Source organism: Bemisia tabaci, chromosome 5, assembly GCF_918797505.1.
Source record: "Bemisia tabaci chromosome 5, PGI_BMITA_v3".
In the NCBI taxonomy this organism is placed as follows: domain Eukaryota; kingdom Metazoa; phylum Arthropoda; class Insecta; order Hemiptera; family Aleyrodidae; genus Bemisia; species Bemisia tabaci.
The window spans coordinates 45627151-45648165 of NC_092797.1; the positions used below are offsets into that span (position 1 = coordinate 45627151).

The window sequence follows — 21015 nt, forward strand, 5'->3', positions numbered from 1 at the left end:
TGCATTTTGTTATATTTTTATAATTTTTGCAACCTCTCTTCAACAAAATTCTCAATAGTAGTAAGTCAAGTATTTTTGTGCAATCCTGATAAGGTAGTAAAAGTTAGGGAAGTGTGCTGTAGCAATTTGTTCTCCAATCAAAACATCGCATTTTTCACTTTCAGCGTTCAAAATTGTTTGTGTCTAGAATTATTATCAGGAACCATGGCCCAAAAAAAAGACCCTGAAAAGTCAAGGATTTTGATGTCAAAAGTATCGGAGAAGCCAGGGAATTTTTAAATCTAATAAAACTTCTCACCCTGCAAACATTGACGATCATGATATTTTGTGACTCTGCTCGTTTTTACGATAATGCTCACGCAAATTGTTGTATTTGTCAAGGCTGTCACGTACGGAAGGTACTTAGTAATTAATAGGATATGCCTCTTCCGTTTTTCCAAGTAAATTGACCGAGAAACTGCAGAAGAAGGGTGTATTTGTTGATGAAAGCCAGGCGAGTATTTATGGCGTGAACAATTTTTATTTCTGTACCTATTTATTATCACATACTTAACTTAAATCTCCTTTTCAATTTAATTAAATAGGTACTCAAACCGCCCTATATTCTTACATTGGCGATGCGATGTATGAATTTAAGTGAAATATTTTGTTATATTTAAAGTGGAAGAAATGGAAGGTGCGCTCCGGTTATTTCAATGGCTAGGTCTGGATGTACCTAACTATTCAATGTCCCTGTTACATACGCAGAAAATTGCAGGCGCTCTAGTTTTCATATGCACAACGTATGGCTACGGTTGTTAGTTCTCAAGAGTTTTTTATGCTGCACTTACAATCACTTTTACCATGAACTCGTCGGAGTTCGAATGAGCCGTATTGCACTGATTTGCGGCAGCATCGCCAAATGGTGCAAATTTCGGAAATGTCATCGGTAGTTATTTTCGGGATGAACATCCAACGATGCCTTTGTGGAAATATTTTCGGTGGAAAATTTGCACCATTTGGCAACGCTGCCGCAAATCAGTGCAACGCGGCTCATTTGAACTCCGAAGATTTCTTAGTAAACACGATTAGTATAAATATAACGTAAAAAAAAAACTCTTGAGAACAAAATAACCGCATACTTAAATACGTTGTGCTCAAGAAAACCAGAGCGCCTGCAATTTTTTGCATATCGACGGTGAAACTACCAAACCACGTATCTCGGTTTGCGACGTCGCAGACTTCCTGTCATACTTCATTTTTTAAATGAAAAACTACTTACTTAACGTCCAGTCTTGAAAATTTCTGTGATTTTTCCTCTTCGTGCGGAGAAAATTCTGTGAAAATTTCAAGGAATGATATTGATTTGGTCTACTTCAAAAAAATAAAATGCGAGCGTAGATTTTTAAACACCGCAAACGAGATACGTGGTTTGGTAGTTTCACCGTCGATATGCAACACGGACATCCCAAGGACACCAATAGTTGCATCCAGACTTAGCCATTGGAAACCTCGTTTTCGGCCGTTTTCAACTGCTTCAGTGGTAAAGATCTTCTCAAATTTAACCTTCCTCAATCAATATCGATGTTGAAACTACCGGACCACGTATCTCGGTCTGCGACGTTGCAGACCCCTGGTAAAAATTGGCAGTAGAATCTGTGTTCTAAAATAATATAGACCTACAGCCGGCTGTAAGATTTCCAATAGCTTCTGTTACTCTGTAGCCGGCAACACTATTTCTTATAGCCTATTATAGCCGATGGCGATTAAGCAACAGCCTGCGATAAAAAGTATGCTAAACGTTACTAATTGTATATAGCAAATAGGTGGTTTTTATACGAGGATTAAGAATAAACAAGTGGTTAGAAATGAAAACAAAATAATATGAACTATCGACGGTGAAACTACCAAACCACGTATCTCGTTTGCGGTGTTTAAAAATCTACGCTCACATTTTATTTTTTTGAAGTAGACCAAATCAATATCATTCCTTGAAATTTTCACGGAATTTTCTCCGCACAAAGAGGAAAAATCACAGAAATTTTCAAGACTGGATGTTAAGTAGTTTTTCATTTAAAAAATAAAGTATGACCGGAAGTCTGCGACGTCGCAAACCGAGATACGTGGTTTGGTAGTTTCACCGTCGCTATGCAAAACGATAATCCGGGTATCGGAAATTGGCATTTTCGAAAACGCCTTCAAATGCGGCGTGATACCTCACGCATTCCGGAGAGTTCAAATAGTTGTATCATTGCGCCGTAAGAATGTGACGGAAGATTACAATTGAAATAGCCTTCATGTACGCTCGCCTTTTAAATTTCCGTTCGAATTTTTGCGGTCACGAATGCATAGCTTAAGCGCGCTTCAGCCAGAATTTTATTTAGCAAATGGGTAATTTTTAAAGGAGGATTATAAATATAAACAAATGGTACGGAATATAACAAAATAATATGAACCATGCAAAACGATAATCTGAGTATCCGAACTTGGCTGTTTTGAAAACGCCTTCAAATGCGGCGTGATACCTCACGCATTCCGGAGAGTTCAAATAGTTGTATCATTGCGCCGTAAGAATGTGACGGAAGATTACAATTGAAATAGCCTTCATGCACGCTGGGCTTGTCGATTTCCTTTGACATTTTTACAGTGGTGAATGCATAGCTGAATTGCGCTCCAGGTAGAACTGTATTTAGCAAATGGCTGGTATTTATACGAGGATTAAGAATAAACAAGTGGTTAGAAATGAAAACAAAATAATATGAGCCTTGTGAAGCGATAATCCGGGTATCGGAACTTAGCTGTGTTTGAAAACGCCTTCAAATGCGGCGTGATACCCCACGCATTCTTGAGAGTTCAAATAGTTGTATCATTGCGCCGTAAGAATGTGACGGATGATCACAACTGAAATAGCCTTCTTGCACGCTGGGCTTGTCGATTTCCTTTGACATTTCTGCAGTGATGAATGCATAGCTGCATTGCGCTCGAGCTAGAATAGTATTTCGCAAATGGGTGGCTTTTATACGAGGATGAACCCTTTGTTGCATAGCGTTGCATGAAAGCAACAAATGTTTTCTTGGCTTCAAACCTCTGTGGCATTAAAGTGCGCCATAGCAACACATGGTCTTTGGAGTGGATTAGAGGTCTGATCTCCAAATTTTCCGAAAAACAAAAAAAATTAATTGGAACTTTATATGTTCCTATAATCCTAAAAACACTGTACAATGTAGATTTTTCTCTGAAATCGGAGACTGACTCATGCAACAAAGGGTTAAAAATAAACAAGTGGTACGGAATACAACAAAATAATATGAACTATGCAAAACGATAATCCGGGTATCGGAACTTGGCCGTGTTTGAAAACGCCTTCAAATGCGGCGTGATACCTCACGCATTCCGGAGAGTTCAAATAGTTGTATCATTGCGCCGTAAGAATGTGACGGAAGTTTAAAATGGAAATAGCCTTCATGCACGCTGGGCTTGTCGATTTCCTTCTACATTTTTGCAGTTGTGAATGCATAGCTGAATTGCGCTCCAGCTAGAATTGAGGAGAATTCCGGAAAAGAGCACATACGCGTATGTGCCCTTTTTCCGGAAATGGCAGAAACGGATTCCTCTCATCCTAATGTACCAATGTCCCGAGTTTCAGCTTAATTGATCAATTTTCGGAGCTAAGAGACCAAGTTTTGTGAGGCTAAGTCAGGTGTATTTCATCTATTTGCCCCTGGGTACGGTCGCCGCGACGCGACGCGACGTTGAGGAGATAGCGCGCAGAGCGCAGGCAGGCAGGCAGGTGATGGGTACTGATATAAGTAAGGATCCCTCACTACAGATGCATCGCACTGATTCTACTAATGAATGCAATATCATCGGGTTGCAGTGATTGTGTACGCGTTGCACAGGTGACACGTGAAAATTTGTAATTATTAATGATTCAATTTTTAATGGTCTTTTGTGGGTTTGCATTTTTCGTTCAGAAACTCGTTAAAGTCTTGAAAATTTAGCTTTGAAAGCCAAAACCTATAACCAACGGTCCATTTCCGGAAAAAGGGCACATAACGGAAAATTTTAAAAAATTCCTCCCACAACACGGAAAGAAGTGTAAGTTTTACCAATGGTCGTTATTCATTGTAGGGTGTATGAACGTTGATATGAGTGCCCCAGTTCCGATGTATGTCATCATCAGTGCCCAGAAAGTAGGAATGAAAACTTCAAATGAGTTTTTCTCACAACTTGTTTTTTCGGTATGTGCCCTTTTTCCGGAAAGCTCCTCAATTACGGATGCTAGTTCTTAGTGAGTTTACGGACTACCGCTCTCTTTTTGGGCCGTAGTATCTTGATTTATTTTGCGAGGAAACCTCCGTACTTTTGAAGGATGCCTGCCATTTCTAAAATGTTGGAGCGCCTTCAATTTTGTATGATACTGTGCAATACCTCTGGTGTGAGATAGTTGCTTCAAGCGCCGTAGTACGCTGCGGCGCGGCGGCGCGGCGGGCGGGCAGCCAGCGCGAAACGCGCATCCCAAGTAGCAGAGATCGCGATAAATGGCGATTTTATCGGTTAACTATCGCGATTTTATCAGTGGCAATTTATCGTAATATTATCGAATGAAAAATTGCGATTTATGGCTATTAAATCGCTATGCATATGTCGATAAAATCGACATCAACTTTCGTCGATAAAATCGAGATTGAATCGCCATATATTGCGATTTTTGTTTCGATAATATCGCGATAAATTGCCGGGCAATAAAATCGCGATTATATTGCAACAAGATCGAGGATAATCGCTCGGATGTTGATGATCCTAGCGATTTTATCGCCGATAAAATCGCAACATATCGCGATTTTTACGTTGAAAAATGCTACTTGGGATTGGCGCCTACAAACCTAACAGAGATACTTCACGCATTGCGCAATGCGTGAAGTATCCCTGTTAGGTTTGTAGGCGCTAGTGCGCCGCCGCTCCGGTTTGCGTTAGGCTCTAATATTTAATCTCGTGGAGTCAGCGTTTTTCAACCCATGACTTTGAAATGTTTGCACACTCTGTATGGATTATTCTCATTTTAATCGATGAAAAAAAATATGTAGTAAAGGAAAATATAATGCTCGTTTTGTAAATATTAAGGTGATTCCGTACAAACTTAAGGATTTACAAATCACACGAATTTCTACACAATTTTTTATAGCCTTTCATAGCCGATGGCGAAAAAGCAACAGCAAGGCGATAGGAACTATAGCCCGGCTGAATAATTTTTCATCGCTTCGTGTAGCCCGGCCGTATGATTTTTTTCCACTTTCTACAATCAGCTATATGATTTCCTATCGCCTTCTTCAGTCGGCTGTAAGAATCCCTATATGGTATTTTGAAACGCAGCTCCTATAGCCAATTTTTACCATGGACTTCGTGCCCAACCTCATATTTTAAATTGATTGATTTTTTTAATTGATTTACTTAGCAAGTCAGCTTCAATTCTTGAACTTCCGGGATTTATTTTCTCTGCGCGAAGAAAACTCTGAAAACTTTATGAAACTCTGTGGAAGGCATGATATTTATCTGTTCTCTATAAAAGAAGAAATAAAGTACAATGAGAGCGGAGATTTTAAACACCGCATACGAGATGCGTGGTCTGATCGTTTCACCGTCGATACGAAAGCGAAAGCTAAAAGAATCTTTCTGCAGGAGGGAGTTTGTTTATGAAAGAACGACTGTAATTGTGGTCCCTCAAACTATATTCTGAATCCGATAAGAATAAGGGCCCTAGTGAATGTGGTGAATAATATCGGCTCTGAAAAGCAAATGACAAAATATTTATTTTCCAACGAAATAATTTATTTCATTATAAAAATTATGGAAAACTCGGTCTTATAGAGGTGGTAAATGTGGTCAGTTTAATTGAGGAGCTTGGAGGACAAGGTGCATAAGTGCACAGTTTTTGAAAACATTAAAAACAGGGGCGGACTGGAAGTCGAAAAGTTAGGAGGCGACCTAGATTTTGGGGGCCCCTCCTGTCGTTCGGGGGCCCTCCCCCGGAAAATGTGGAAAATTACACACTTTTTAAACGCAATTTTATGCATTATTGGAGTCAAATTCTACAGTATTTGAACTTCAAAATAACCCATTCTCAGGATTCTTCGGGGGCCCTTTCATCACAAAAGCTTTAGACGACCTTTCATGTCACTTAGAGACAAATTTTCAAGGATTTTGGGACCTTTTAGTGACTGAATAGGATAAAAAAATTACAACATTACAGGGGTAAAACCATAACTCGAAAAAAATTCGCCGCGGGGGCCCCTTCGGGACCTCCGTGGCAAATTGTTAGGAGGCGATCGCCTCCCCGCCCCCATGGCCAGTCCGCCCCTGATTAAAAAATTAACGATTTTGAAGTAAAACTAGTACGTGTTAATGCACATTCTGTGAAAAATTCGCTCCCAAATTCCAAGTTTTAAGCAACAAAAAGTTAGTTTAAACTTTCTCTCCGTCATAATAAGGATCCATGTAATTTCTAAATTTCAAACGGATCATATTTCTCGAAATAGCAAAAATTGCACTTATATGCGGTTCGTCCTCCAAGCCACTGGATTCTCCAAATAACATCAGAGCAGTATGCATCTGTCGTAAATGCCTTTTTTTCATTCTTTTTTTTCAATCCGCATACCTAGAGCAACAGAAGTTTTTTTGTTTTTAACTTTCCAGTGCCCGAACTGCTTACCACCTGTTGACACGCCACAAAAATGTTTGAGAAATCAATTTGAACATTCTCAGTTTAGATGTGGGGCAAAATATCAACCCACAATAATGAGATTGCCTTGTTTTCCCTTCATAATTCCAGGAGTAACGTTGAGTCCTCTGGTAATACTGATTAAGCCTTGTTTTTCTCCCACCCGATTGTGGCAAATCCTGAAACAAAAATGACACTTGTTCACAAATCTAAAGATGTAGCTTTACCTACTTAAAAACTCACTCAGTTTGAGAAGATTGTCGTCAAAAAGCAATAACCTCAGGTAAAATTTGAAGCTTTTAATGAGGACAGACAATCTTGTAATTCACCGAGTAGCTAGACGTCCGTCGCGTCGCTCACGATGAAAACGCCTTCAAATACCACTCACCCCAACACAACTTAATTGCAGAAAGTGCGTACTGAAAGTTGCCCACTAAAGATTTGAAGGCTACACGATCTTGGAGAGTGTACCGTAAGCAAAACGTGCTAGGTGGAAGTCTTTCGACAGTAACAAGCTCATTCTCGATTTTAAAATTGGCTTTTATTTATATTTTCTTCCTTGAACGAAGCAATATACAAATATGCTAAAACTTTATAAACTCCCAAATTTAAGGACGGTTTTTTTGTTTTTGTTTTTGTTTTGTTTTTTGGCTTTATCTCACACCAAGGGAACTCCCAGGATAACAAGAATAGGGGATGGAGAAAAGGAAGGAAGATTGAAGATTGTGAGGAGATAAACATTTTGAGAAAATCTCAATTCTCAAAACTGAACACCCGATTGCAAAATCTTGTTATGAGGAGATTGGAGAGCAAACTCATTTTTTGGGAGCTTAACATGTTACCAAAATTGTGTCATTATTTTTCTCTATTGTCCAAATTTCATTCAAACTAGAACGGGTAAGTTATGGAAGTGGGACAAAATCATCCGGATTGTCCCTGAAATGCTTGTTTTTTTATTTATCCATTATTGAAATCTAGTCGCCGAATACTTACGGTTGGCTGTTTGGAGCGTTAATATTAAGTATCTCCGGCCTTTTGATCATTTTGATTATCCAGGTAATCATCTCGACTAGAAAAGGAACTTCTAACACCAAGTCACCCTGAAAAAAGGTAAGTCAATGAGATTCAGAACGGATACTGGCCGGATTAAGAAGGAGTGATATTCATTTGGCCCTACAAATATATGATGCATTTTGATAAAGATCAAGAAAAATTTCTCAAAACTGTCTCATACCCTCCGTTGTGACATGCACGTGCACATCCCCATTTTTACTCAAGAAAATGCGCGTTGCATACTTACTCAAATGAAGGCGAACTGATCAAGCCCTACGTCAAGTTATAGCGGAGCCTTTTGCCTTATCCTCATGTTTCAAGCTCTTATCCAGTACTTACAAACATCCTCCTTAACTAGATACCTAACGTCTACTAAAAGTTTTATCAGGACCGTGGGAGGTGCTTATTTACGACACATAACAACCCTCCGTGAAAATATTTTCGATTGGCACCCTATCTACAGTAATAAACGATAAGGTTTACGGCCAGGATGATTAAATTACCTTTTGGTTCTTCAGATGTAGAGGAACTCGTATCAACAGAAAATTATCTCTCTCCGAGGTTACTTCTAGTTTTTCTATGCAGTTTAAAGGAAGTTTTTGTTTTAATTTTAGGGTTTTTCCTTCGTCGGCAACTACGTATAGATTCTTATCCGTTACCACCAAAATCCTCTTCCGACGTTTGTAGCCATGCCTGTCAAATTTCGTAACTGGGGTAATATACTGAAATCAGGTAAAGAATAAGACAGAATGGTTTATAAGTATCAAAATAATATCTATAGCGAGTAGAGATTAATCGTAATTTTACGGTTGAAGTCTGTAAAGACATTAAAAGCCTTAACAGCTAAAGCTCTAAAAACGATGATAACTAACTAACCATAATTATGTTGGTGACCACGCCCTCTCGTGATTTCTATAAGAAAATATGAAATGAAATACTTCAGAGTAAAACTTTATCCCAAGAACCCGACGTGTTCTTAATGAGCCTATTCTTGCGCCTTAGGTTGGCAGGAGTACATGGTACAGGGGGTTATAACAGTAAGTTCCTAGCGTTAAATGATAGCGCAAAGCTCCATGATATATTTTATACTTTGGAAATTATGACATTAAGAAAAGGAATGTAAACTCTTTGAGAACCTATATATTGTCAGCTCTCTAAAAACTTGGACTGGTTTTGACGTTATGAGCTACTCAAAAACTCAATTTTGATTTACACCATGTCTAAAATGTTTCTCTTTATATTCAAAACTAGCAGTCAACCCGCGCTTCGCGCGGCGATATTGCAGGAAACAAATCGGAATATCTCATAATATATGCGTATAACTTTTAATTCACTGATTTTATTTGGATCGCTGGAAAATTAATGCATACTTCTATAATTTAGGACTGAGTCAGGGAAATATAAGGTTCGTTAAAAAGTAACCATCCCTAGTACCGTGTGACACTATTGTTAACGAAAAGTTTTTGTAACTTGTCAAAGAGGTTTTTGAATGATCTTCGAATAACTTTTGATGAGCTAGATGTAATGGTTGTATCGCAGCTCTTGCACTTCTGTTCGATATTGTCAAGAATCATCTGAATTTTAAAAAAGTGTCCGCTTGTTGGATACCCAATATGCTCATTCATGCATACAAGTAGAAGCGCATGAAAGCTTTAGCAGACATTTTGGAGATGAACCAAGAATTAGATGAAGAATTTATGACTTAAATCACGGCACCTTAATTACGGGATGACCTTAATTACGGCAACTATGTATTGTCCATGAGATGCAGATGGACCCATTTCCTTAGCTCATCAAAAGTTATTCGAAGATCAATTTTATCAGCCACCCGTACGACCCACGTTTCTAGTGACCCGTACACTGAAAAAAAGTTCTGTTGTCACAAACCAGAATTTCTGGTTGTATTTCGCAACCAGATTTTCCGGTTGATTTAACCAGAATTACATTTGACTCAACTAGAATTTGGTGGAGTCAACCAGACGTCTGGTTGAGTCAACTGTAATTCTGGTTGAATCATCCGGAAAATCTGGTTGCGAAATACAACCAGAAATTCTGGTTTGTTACAACAGAACTTTTTTTCAGTGTACGTGCTTCGCACGTATGAAACATACAATCAGAGAAAACAGAATTCATCTCACAATAATCAATAATTAGTAGAACATGAATCGTTTCGATGTATAATACCACATTATAATGCGGCATTACTATTGTAATTAATTATAATGTATTAGGGGCATTATAAGTCTTTATTACCACGTCGGAATGAAATGTTGTAGAATGAATTGAAAAGCATGTTGGCAAAATTTATTATAAAAATAGTATAATGTATGTACATAACATAAAGGTAATACAAATTAAATGATTGGAGCGTGTGTATTTCATTACATTGTAGGTATATTACAATCATTTTTGTCATTGTTGGAAAACTATCTCGCTATAAGCACCGTATGTTGATGAAAAAGACATTTCCAAAATATACTCATCTTTTGTAGAATAAAAATGGTGGTCTTCTCCCTCGGTTAAGAACTGGAATCTTTCCCAATTACTTGCAACGTATTGAACTATTTCACTGCGAACTTTATGACGAAGACTGTTGGTGCCATATATTACGTAAGATATAGAGCTAAATAAACAACCACCATCTTTAGGTTGATGAATGATTTTACAGTTAAATTGAGTTCCACTGGAATTAATAGTTAGGAAATCCATGATTACACTAGAAAACCACTATTAAAACGACAACTACAGTTAAATTGAGTTCCACTGGAATTAATAGTTAAAAAATCCATGATTACACAAGAAACCCACTATGAAAGCAACAACTAAAGTTCAGATAATGGAAAATAACTGACCCAAAACATTCAAAAAGATGTTATTTTCATCAGCTGCTCAGTTTAAAAAAAAAAAAAAAAAAAACAAAGTAAAAACGTTCGTGGGGAGGGGGGAAGGCGAATAAATATACGAGCAGTAAGCGTAGAAGAATAACTATGGAAACATAAGAAAGCTCAAAAACTTTCATCAGCTGATAATCGGATGAAACATAGAAAGGCCCGCAGTGTTGCCGTTCATAGCATAGAACAGCGGAAATCAAGGGCCAATTACGCGCGCAGCTAAAGGTATCCGACGGCCACCCGGCAACGGCCGCGTCAGGAAATATACCCGCACTGCTACGTCTCTCTTTCCAACACACACGGGCTTACGGGAATATCCGCGACTTCCGACCGCGGTTACTCGCGAACGGACGGGCGGATCGCGAAAAGAAAGCTTATTGCACCCCTCGGGGACAGTACCCGTCGAACGGCTAAGTTCGCACCGATTCCGACCGGTGGGAGCAGGGAGGCGAGCGTGATGGATGAGTGTATGATCAATGTATTTCCCTTTTATTAGTTAGATAGATATACACTAAGTATATTTCAATTCCTTGGTTTCGTAATGCACCAGGCGATATACTTATTACGTGTACTGCCATTTCAAATTTATCCAAGAACATCTAACCGCAAATCAAGATCATGTGAAGTCCAAATTGCGCGTCTCAGGATAGGTCACACTTTTTTCACTCACAATCTATACTAATAAAGCAGACTTCACGTTGATTGACTCACTGACTGACTGACTCACTCACTCACTCACGTATCAGCGGATCTCGTGAACGGGAGGCCGTGTGACCCTGAGATTCCGCACTGGGATCCCTCTCTACCCCGAGGCGCCGGATAAGGGAGGATTTCGCGATCCGCCCGCCGGTTCGCGGGATATTGCGGTTCGCGTGGGTCGATTTTTCCGTAAGGACAACGGGTGCGAGAGAGAGTGCGAGCGAGATAGAGCGATTTCCGCGTCTCGCGCTGGAAGACAGCTGATAAATTTTACGTATGTTCCTCTGGTACGCGCAACGGGTGCGAAGAAGATGGAAGGAGTTCGGCGTCCAACGAGTGCGAGGAGGATGGAACGAGTTCGGCGTCGCGCTGTTGGAAACGCCGCGCCATGATTTTTGCGAGCTCCGACTCGTGCATCCGTTGCCGGGCTACTCTCTCAGGGATGTGAACATCTGGAAAATCTGTCGGTGCATTGGTTCTGTGTTGAAATGATTCAGGCAAATTCTCGAAAAATTTTGAGAGAAGCTGTTGTTTGGCTTCAAAAATAAAATGAATAAACCTAAATGGAACATAAAGACGGTGTGCAACGTTGCAATCGGAGGAGAAGCGGGGTTTTTGCGCGCATTTCATCAATATTTGACTCCGATCGTGGAAGGCGCTCTTGATACAACTATTTCACCACGGGGGATGTCCACATTGCCGCTCGCTATATTGAAGGCGTTCTGTACTGTGATAACGGCTCGGTCAAACAGCGCCTGCAGACGCGGTGCTGACAGCAGAGCAAAACTAGAACATCGTTTCGACATTCTCCACCTGCTTTCTGTTTCTAAGTAGGTATCATAGTTTACCGAAACACATGAGTCATACTTGCAAAATTTTGGATCATCGCTAATGTTTTTTTTTCCTTTTTTTTTCTCTTAATTTCAAAGCATTAAATCTTATACAAGGAAACCGATGGTTACATCCCATAGTTCTCATAAAATCGAGATTGGATTCTTGCAATTCGTCACTTTTAACAAGCAAAAATGAAGCGAGCAACTATTTGAACTCCGGAGTGGGCATGTGGTATCATAAAAAATTGAAGGAAAATGATACGTTTTCGCCCATCCCAAGTAACAGATGTTTATGAGTTTTATGCGCACATTTACGTAGTCTTAATTGAGTCAGAAATTCGCGTGTATGCCACGATATTGATTTGAATAACGCGCAATTATAATACTCTTAGAAATTCGCCAGGAACACGACGTATTTGCCGTGATATCGTGGTGATTATCGTGTAATTTCTAATTTGTTTTACAAAATCCCTGGAAAAATCACGTTTTCTCCGCGATGTCGATGACAAACCCGCCATTGCTGAGAATTAAACGAAACCGCTGGTTAAATCCCGTAATTTTCGCGGCTGAAACTCACCAACTATAACTTCAAGTAAACATTGGACTGACAAAAGTAACAAATCTTCATGAAAATAACCAACTTTTGATTGGGTATTGTTGATTATTATAATGATCATATGAGCTTACTGCAGAACAGACCAAAATAGCAGCTTTAATCAGCATACTACTAATCTCTGCATTTTTATCAAACCAGTGCGTCTCGCCAATTTTGAAATAGTAAAAAATAATTCAGAAACACAATTAGTAACTGATCACTAATTACAGTGATTGCTGATGGTGGGGGTTTTCCTGTGCGTAGCACGGGTTTCCTGCTAGTCATATCATATCTAAAGAAAACCAACCCACCTGCCACTTCTGCAATTCATCACCTCTAACCATCAAACACATACTTATGGACTGCTCTTCCCTCCGACATCTCCAATCACAGATCTACTCCCCTACAATCAACAGAAATACAAACCCTCTTACATGCGATGAACCTAATATTGCCACCAAAATTCTGAAACTCTTCACCTCTCTTAATTTAAAAATCTAAATTTTCGTTTATACTCCTATATATTTTCAAAATTACCTGTAAAGACGTTAATAGCCTGAGTCGCTGAATGTCTCAAAATTATAATAACTAACTAACTAAAATATTCACTGACCTGAATTTTTTCGTTAGAGGAGACATTGAAAGGCACGAATGTCACTTTTAAGAGTCTTGATTGTTCTGCTGGCAGTCTGTTTTCGGCAAATTTTTCATTTTCACTCACCTCATAGCTCTTTTTTGTGCCTGAAATGAATAAAAATGATACAGTAAATTGTGTAGGTATACCTATTTTCATCGTTTCAAGAACGATCATGCAATACATCTGTTCACAGCATTGCAATTTTACTTCATGATTTCTTCAAAATGTCTCGTACCTCGTCTTTTATGATTATCTCAGTTTTGACACATTGATGGCCTGAGTCAAAGAATAAGTATCTCCGATTGCGACGTTACAAATCGTCGTTTTCCGCGTGAAAGAACGTAACAGCACTTCTACGTCGTGTAATTTTTACTACAAATTGTATTTTAACTATAGAAACATATTGAACATTTCTGACAGAACTTCACTGAATTTCCTCCTGGCAACACCCGAAAATCGGTAAAATATTGAAGACAAATTTTACAATGATATTTTCGTAAAGAATTAAATTGTTAGAGTCAATTTTGCAATTTTGGAATGAAGTTATGTTTCTCCGTCTATAGAAATGACGGAATATGCGCTCAGGTTTAGTTTTTTTCTTTAACGAAATTAACAGTTTTTCTTGAAATTTTCTAACAATATTGTTCCCTCATTCAAATAATTTACCGAACATGTTAATGAAATTTTTCGGTTAATATCTTTTTGAAAAAAGGAATAAGCATAATGCACGTTGCAACTAGGTTACACATTTTTTTTTACATTGTTAACCATCGATGTGGTACTTTGGTGATACGCTCTTAGATTTTCGAAAGGAAAAATTCCAAGTTTCAGCTCCTGCAGAACTACGTCGAAATGTCAAAATTTGAAGAGCTTTTAGGCGAGTTAAACATTATAGATACCTTTAAAGAGCGTGTCCGCCAATGTTTTTAGTTTCAGCTGTCTCTTGCGTTCCAAGGATTGGGCGTGCCTATGTTTTTTTGCAGCCCATAGTTTGTGCAAGCGTCGGAAATGCGATGTGGCCTGGAAAAAAAGATAACTTCATGTTAACATTCTTTACTTGTGTTGAAGTTTCCGCAGAGGCAAGTTCTTTACGGAGAGTTAAATTTATTTATAGACATTCCCATATAATTTATGGACTAAAACAATTTTTTTCACCATCAAAAAGTGAAGAAGCCACCTGATTTAACAGGGATGGGAAGCTACTTAAGCCGTCATGTACTTTATTTATTGTTATTTCTTCTGAAGGGGGGGGGGGGGAGTTAGAGCCCTCCTACAGAAATGATGAAATTCACCTAAATTTGAGTAAAACAGGGCTTATAAACAATACAGAAAGAACACATGTTGAGATTTCAACGATATAATATTTTACCATACAGCGATCTTCTCCATAAAATTTCAGAAAAATAGTGAGTATTAAAATAAATAAGAAATTATCAAAATAGAATATTGAAAAAATGGGAAGCGAAGTAAGACGTAGTGATAGGAAGTTTTGGAGCAATTTTACATGTCCGCTTTTCAATCAGCATTCATGCTAATGAGATGATCAATCCATCTTCAGAGTTGGTCTCAATAGTAAATTGATGATGAAGCTGTGAAACCACATTTCTTAGTTTCCGACGTCGTTGATTTTCTGACTCATTTTATTTGTTTGAAAATAGCCGATATAACTGCAGAAGGTAAAATTTCTTGCAAGTTTTCCTCGCCATTTTAAAAGTTTATACCCTATGTAATAAACTTGATTTAAAACTTGAATGTGCTATGAATGATATGCACAAATCGATTTCGACTTTTTCATTCAAGATCGATATAGATGCCCACCTGTTTGCATACGCTTGTCTTGGTGGCCCAGGAATGTGAAAAAATCCGTTCGTGGAAGGATTTTGATAGCCTCAACCAGTAGTGTATTTTCATGGCTTGAGAGATTCTGATTTTGAGATCATTGGTCGCGTCTCGACCCGGGAAGTCCATTTTAGAGGCGCTGAAATCAGGGACGCGAATATGTATAGACTTATGTGGAATCCAACTAGAATTAAGAGGCTTGGAGGAAAAGGCGCACAAGTGCAGTTTTTGTTATTTTGAGAAATACGTGTTTGAAGTTTCAAAATTACACGGATCCTCATGGCGGAAAGAAAGTTCAAAGTGACTTTTACATTATTAAAAATTGGAATTTGGGGGCGAATTTATCTCAGACTACGCATCAAGACTATAGCTTTACTTGAAACCATTAATATCTCAATTTTTCCAAAAACTGCACTTATGCGCCTTGTCCTTTAGCCTCTCAACTAGGGATCGTTCAAACAACATGTGACATACTTTTTGAGGTTTTTTATGTAACGTTCCCGTATTGCTAACCTATCTTGAGCACCTTTTTTTGAGAGTTATTTTTATGAAAACGGACAAAAATAGGAACAAGACAATACTTTCGATAGGAAATTGAATATATCAAATACCTTTCGGATTATTTTTGCAAAAACTAATATACTTTTGTAGGATTACTTCCTGGAGTATTAAGTTAGTTAATTTGATATGACGATCAGCGACTGAATTACATGGATTGTTAGTGTAATATATTCTTTTTCATCAAAGCTTTAAGGAAGTAGTTTAGAATAGCGGCCGCTGCAAAAAAAACTCACAATAAAGAGATAAACGAGGAAACTTATTGAAATTTTTTAAGGAAAACTGGGGGGATCGGTAATAGCAAAATTTCAATTTTTTAAATATATTCAATGAGTTGGAAAGGAAGGAAAGATTACATAGGTACTCTCTTTGAAGCTGCATGTGATTTTAAGGTACGTTTAAAAGAATAATGGGAAAAAATGGAAAGGTTCTCTAAAATTCAATCGTGATATCGAGCGAGTAATTAGAACAGTTTTCCTGGTTGAATAATTCCAATCAATTACACCAGAGTACTGATAAATGCTTTTCAAGGTTGATGAAATTTAAGGTCAATCAATTAAATGATAAGCGTAAAAATAAAACTGATTTGCTTTATTCTGGGGTTAAATATCACCGTGGGCAGATAAGGGTTTACAGCCGCGCAATAATGTTTTTTTGGCAATGCGCGTGCAGAGAGGCATATACAGTTCGAGTGAGAGATTTTCGTGAACAGAAAAAGTAAATGATACACATAACGAAAGTTGGATCTGAATGTTTTGACCAGAGAAAAAAAGAATCGGTTGAAAATTTGGTTCACAAGAACATTCCCGATTTTGGTATTTTCTGGTTTCAATTTCGTAAATTTTTTTTAAAAAAAAAAATAAATTAAACACTTGATCTTCAGACAAGTTTTCCCTCTTTTTGTATATTCGGGTATTTTGTATTGTATCGGGTTAGTTAATAGTCATGTCTCAATCAATTCTTACATCGATGACCAAAGTATGAAACCACGCATCTCCATTGCTATAATTCACAATTTTCGGTAACATGTTATTTTTTGAAGAGACGAGCCATTTTCATAGTTTCTAATTTACATAGGATAGTTTCGCTAATAAATAAGAAAAATCAAGGATGTTTTCAAGAAGTTGCGTTCGCTAGTTTTCTAAAGAAAAATATAGTATAACGGAAAGCTCGTAATTTCGCAAACGAATATATACAAGTTTTCCCCATTTTGGTCATCGATATGTCTTATTTTTTGAGCAGAATCCCTATATGGCGGTAGAAAGTTTCATATGCATCAGGTATGTAATTGTATGAATTATTTTAATGCAAAGATGTACGAATACCCACGGCAAAGATCGGCTGAGGGTGTCTCGAAAATTTTAAAGGGCTGTGTATTGGTGGCGTGGCGTGCTTTGCGATATATCGATTGTTCTGCTATTTAAACCTATGGAAAAAGATCGATGAACAGGGTGTTCGCAACGAACACCTTAAAAATCGATTCTTTACCATAGCTTCAAATGGGGAAATTTCAATAATCGATTGTTGTTCACGCCTCGCCACTGTTGTGTATCTGGCGGCTGGCGCAATGGTATTTCGTCTCCGACAAATACACCTATTTTGAAAAATAACAGATACCGTAACTAGTATACTCACGAGCAGGAGAGTAAGTTAAACTTATCTGAATCAAGTTCAAAGAATTTAACTTACTGCGAATTTTTAACACTGAAATTTCTTAGGTTTCTTTTTCTTTCTAATTAAAAATAAATAAATCAAGGGAAAAAAGGAAAACTTGCTCATCCTCAGAAAAATTGAATGACGGGAGAAATGATTTCAAAACATTATGAGTTAAAAAGTATATGAGAATTTAAAAAAGCTAACAAACCTCACGTAAGAAGTAATTTGAACCCAATCATCCGTCTTCCTCGTTTTTCAAATTTTGATAAACTACCATCAGATATCAGCCGGCGGTTCTAGAAAACAGCTTAAAAAGTGATTTCAGCGAGTCACCAACACTTGATACTTTTCACACAAACTGAGCCATCCTCACAAAATTTGTTCAGTGGGATGGTGGGGGAAGGGGGTGGTTATTTCTGGCACTATTACTAGGCAAAAAAGCGTATGAGAGCTGATTCTAGATCCTTGCCACCGAATCCGAATTCAGACTGCCCGCGGCGCGGAAATTTGACGCAGCAGCCGAGCTGATCGGAGGATCGTGATTGGCTAGTCCCGCCGCGGACGTGCTCGGACGAGCGGGGGAGGGGGGCTGGTCAACAGAATCGCGTCCGACCTTTGAAAGGTCAATTGACCTCTTTATTTTAATGAGTGGGTCAGAAAATATAGAGCTTACAATTGGCGTCTTCAAGCCCGACAGTATGACTTCAATTAGCATCCTCCTTCGCTCGCTCCCCCGTTCCCGGCAGATTTTGCCGACGTTGACAAGTTGTCTCGTTATTCATTCACTCGAAGCCTTATTGATGCAGTCGAAGTGGATTCCTTAAAATGGGTAAACGTTGGCTGACTGATGACGTAACATTTTGCATGTCGAAGGCAGACGTCGCCTGTGAACCCTGAATTGACCAATCGATAGGATTAGAAGCCGAGCATCACGATAAAAGTCTCTTCATCAAAATTTTACTTAAAATAAAACGTATGTATTCGGGAGTTTGTGTGTTCAACTCATAATTGGACCGTGTTTAGTAGGAAGGAATCAAGTCACATTAGCTATTGCAAAATTCAACCGTGCAATTTATTTTTTTACAAGAGAGCGTTTCTGCGGATTCTTTTGAAAATTTTAGGGAATTTGCTTCGCACTTTGCAGAAAATTCAATGACATTTGCTGCAAATCCGCACAACCGTTTTTATGTAAAACATGAAATTACCCAATTAAATTTGGCAATAGCTGATGTGGCTTGGCTCCTCTCTGCTAAACGCGATCCAATTGAAGCGCTGGGTGCAGAAAAGGCATTTCTTGGTTACGGTGTTTCAAAATCGCCTCTGACGTTTCATCCTTCGTAATTAAAGCAATTTTATTGTAATTTTTACTGAAAATTCTTCATGATTTCAAAATGCTAGAAACGTAAAATTTCGGGAAATTCACTCAATAGTTTTCTATCTAAAAAATAAATTAGCACTGAAGATTCTTGAACACTGCAATCGAGAAATGTTTTTTCTGCACCCGACGCCTCCATTAGGAAATTAAGTTTTTTTGTGCTCATACAAATTGCAACCTTACCGCATGCTAAAAAATCAATATATACTCGAATCGAAATAGATACAATGTAACGGAGTTGTTCATCAAAGGAGAGAAGAAATGAAATCCAGACAAAAGTTATTTGCCAATTGATGCAGAATTTTCTCACGGTACTTAGGTCGATTTTATAGTTTACATATTTCGCATCACAAAAAAAAAAATTCTTGTTGATAGTAAAACGCGAATTTTTTTTAAAAAACTTTTCGATGAAACATAGTGTTTCAATGCTACTGTGGCCTGTATTTCATTCTGATTTAACTGCTCTTAGAGATTATTATAAAACCTTAGAATCTTGAATCTACGCGATGAAATTTGGAGCGGACACACGCTGTGTGCATTCACACGTGACCGTAATGCTGATTTATCAGAAATATTAACAATTACTACGCATCATCAATGTAAAATATACCGCATGTAAAAAAGATCTCTTTCAAGAGCAGCTGATAATTTTCGTGACCATTCACTCTTATTATCAGTCATTTTTATAAACCTGATTGCTATTGAAAGTTCAGTGTTTCCACAAAAATAAAACAGCTTTTATCTGTATCATCGACGTTGCAACGCTGATAGATTGCAATGTTCTGACGTACTCATTGAACAGTGACGCCTCGTGCAAGCGCATCAAGAGAGTAAGACTGCTTTCCTTAAGAAATCTAAGACTGAAAAGTACTTTGTAAGAGATAAAAAGAAAGAAAATAAATCGTATGGACTCAAATCAGACCAATGCCCTATAATTTTCAGGACTAAGGCTGCTATTAAAAGTTTGAAGGAATTTTCTGGTAGGCAAGGGATGCAGCAAAACTTTTCCTCACATATGTAATTATTGCAACACGCAAGATGTTTTCTAGCCTAACCATGACTAATGAAGGTAAATACATGAAAAGGATTGACTTACTCTTTACAAATTCTAAAATCTAGTACTAATTAGGCTACTTTTTCACGCAGAAAACGTCCCTATCATCAAATAACTCGTACAAACCACAAAAATGACCCCCATTCGAGTTTTTCATCTCAGCTATGCGAGACCTAGGCACAACTCCTGAGCAGAAATCGTATAACAACATAAATCATGAGCAAGTCGTCAAAACTTGACCGCGGGTCTATATCAGTACATTGTGGAGATTTTATCGGATGAAAGGTCAAAAACTGTGTCAGCCATGAATTCTTAATGAAAACTGAAAGCTTTCTTCGTAATAACATAAGAAAGGAGTCGGGAGAGGGCGTTGATGGGCGTTCAACAAAGTGTGTCGAGATGAAATTCCAAGCGCCCTTTCCCCGCATTTAAATCCGAAATCTGTTGCACATCAACGATGAAACTCCAAAACCACGAAACTCGTTTGCTGTGTTTCAAAATCTCCGCTCCATTTTTATTTTTTTGAATAATAACGAATCAACACTATTCTTCACAGTTTTCACAGAATTTTCTTCGCGCAGAGGAGAACAATCAAGGAGGTTTTCAACAATCGACGTTGAGTAGCTCTCCCTTTAAAAAATAAAGCATGACAGGAAGTCCGCAACGTCGCAATCCGAGATACGTGTTTTTAGGAGTTTCACCATCGCTGCATCTGATCCATTTCCAAGGGTAAGCACATGAATTCCTAAAACGAATCACTGTAAAATTTTCACCGTACCCGTTACTTTTGATTTGGTGGCAGTATTCTTGATGATTGCAGGAGACTGGGGAAATGACCTCTTGGCTCTGCTTTGAGCCTAACTGCACTTTTACACCACATGATATTCGAAGTGCATCAGAACAACGCAGGAAATAAAGAGCGAAAGAGGAAAACAAAGAATGAGAAAACAACTGCTGACTGGTTCAATAGGATGGATTCAGCCACAATTTCTCGTGGTATAATCAAAACAACGTAAACATCAGCAAAACTTCTGTGAATTTTATATTGTTTATAAAGAACTTATACCTATCCATAAAATTTCAATTGAAGATTTTCCCTGCTTTCCTTGAGAAATAAATAAAGTACGA

The 21015-nt window shown here is 38.1% G+C and overlaps 1 protein-coding gene across 2 annotated transcripts; it reads right to left on the reverse strand.

Annotated features, from left to right (window-relative positions):
- Positions 1–5769: 5769 nt before the first annotated feature.
- LOC109032694 (unconventional myosin IC) lies at positions 5770–17972 on the reverse strand. Of its 2 annotated transcripts, XM_019044955.2 has the most exons (7): positions 17667–17968; positions 15224–15383; positions 14305–14425; positions 13382–13509; positions 8254–8472; positions 7691–7797; positions 5770–6876 (listed from the first exon to the last, which is right to left on the reverse strand). In XM_019044955.2, exons 2-7 carry the CDS (start codon positions 15371–15373, stop codon positions 6762–6764), a joined length of 840 nt encoding a protein of 279 aa, XP_018900500.2. In that variant the 5' UTR covers positions 15374–15383; positions 17667–17968; the 3' UTR covers positions 5770–6761. The 2 variants fall into 2 exon arrangements, with proteins under 2 accessions (XP_018900500.2, XP_072156921.1); XM_072300820.1 differs by lacking the exon at positions 8254–8472 and having other exon boundaries at positions 17667–17972.
- Positions 17973–21015: the final 3043 nt, after the last annotated feature.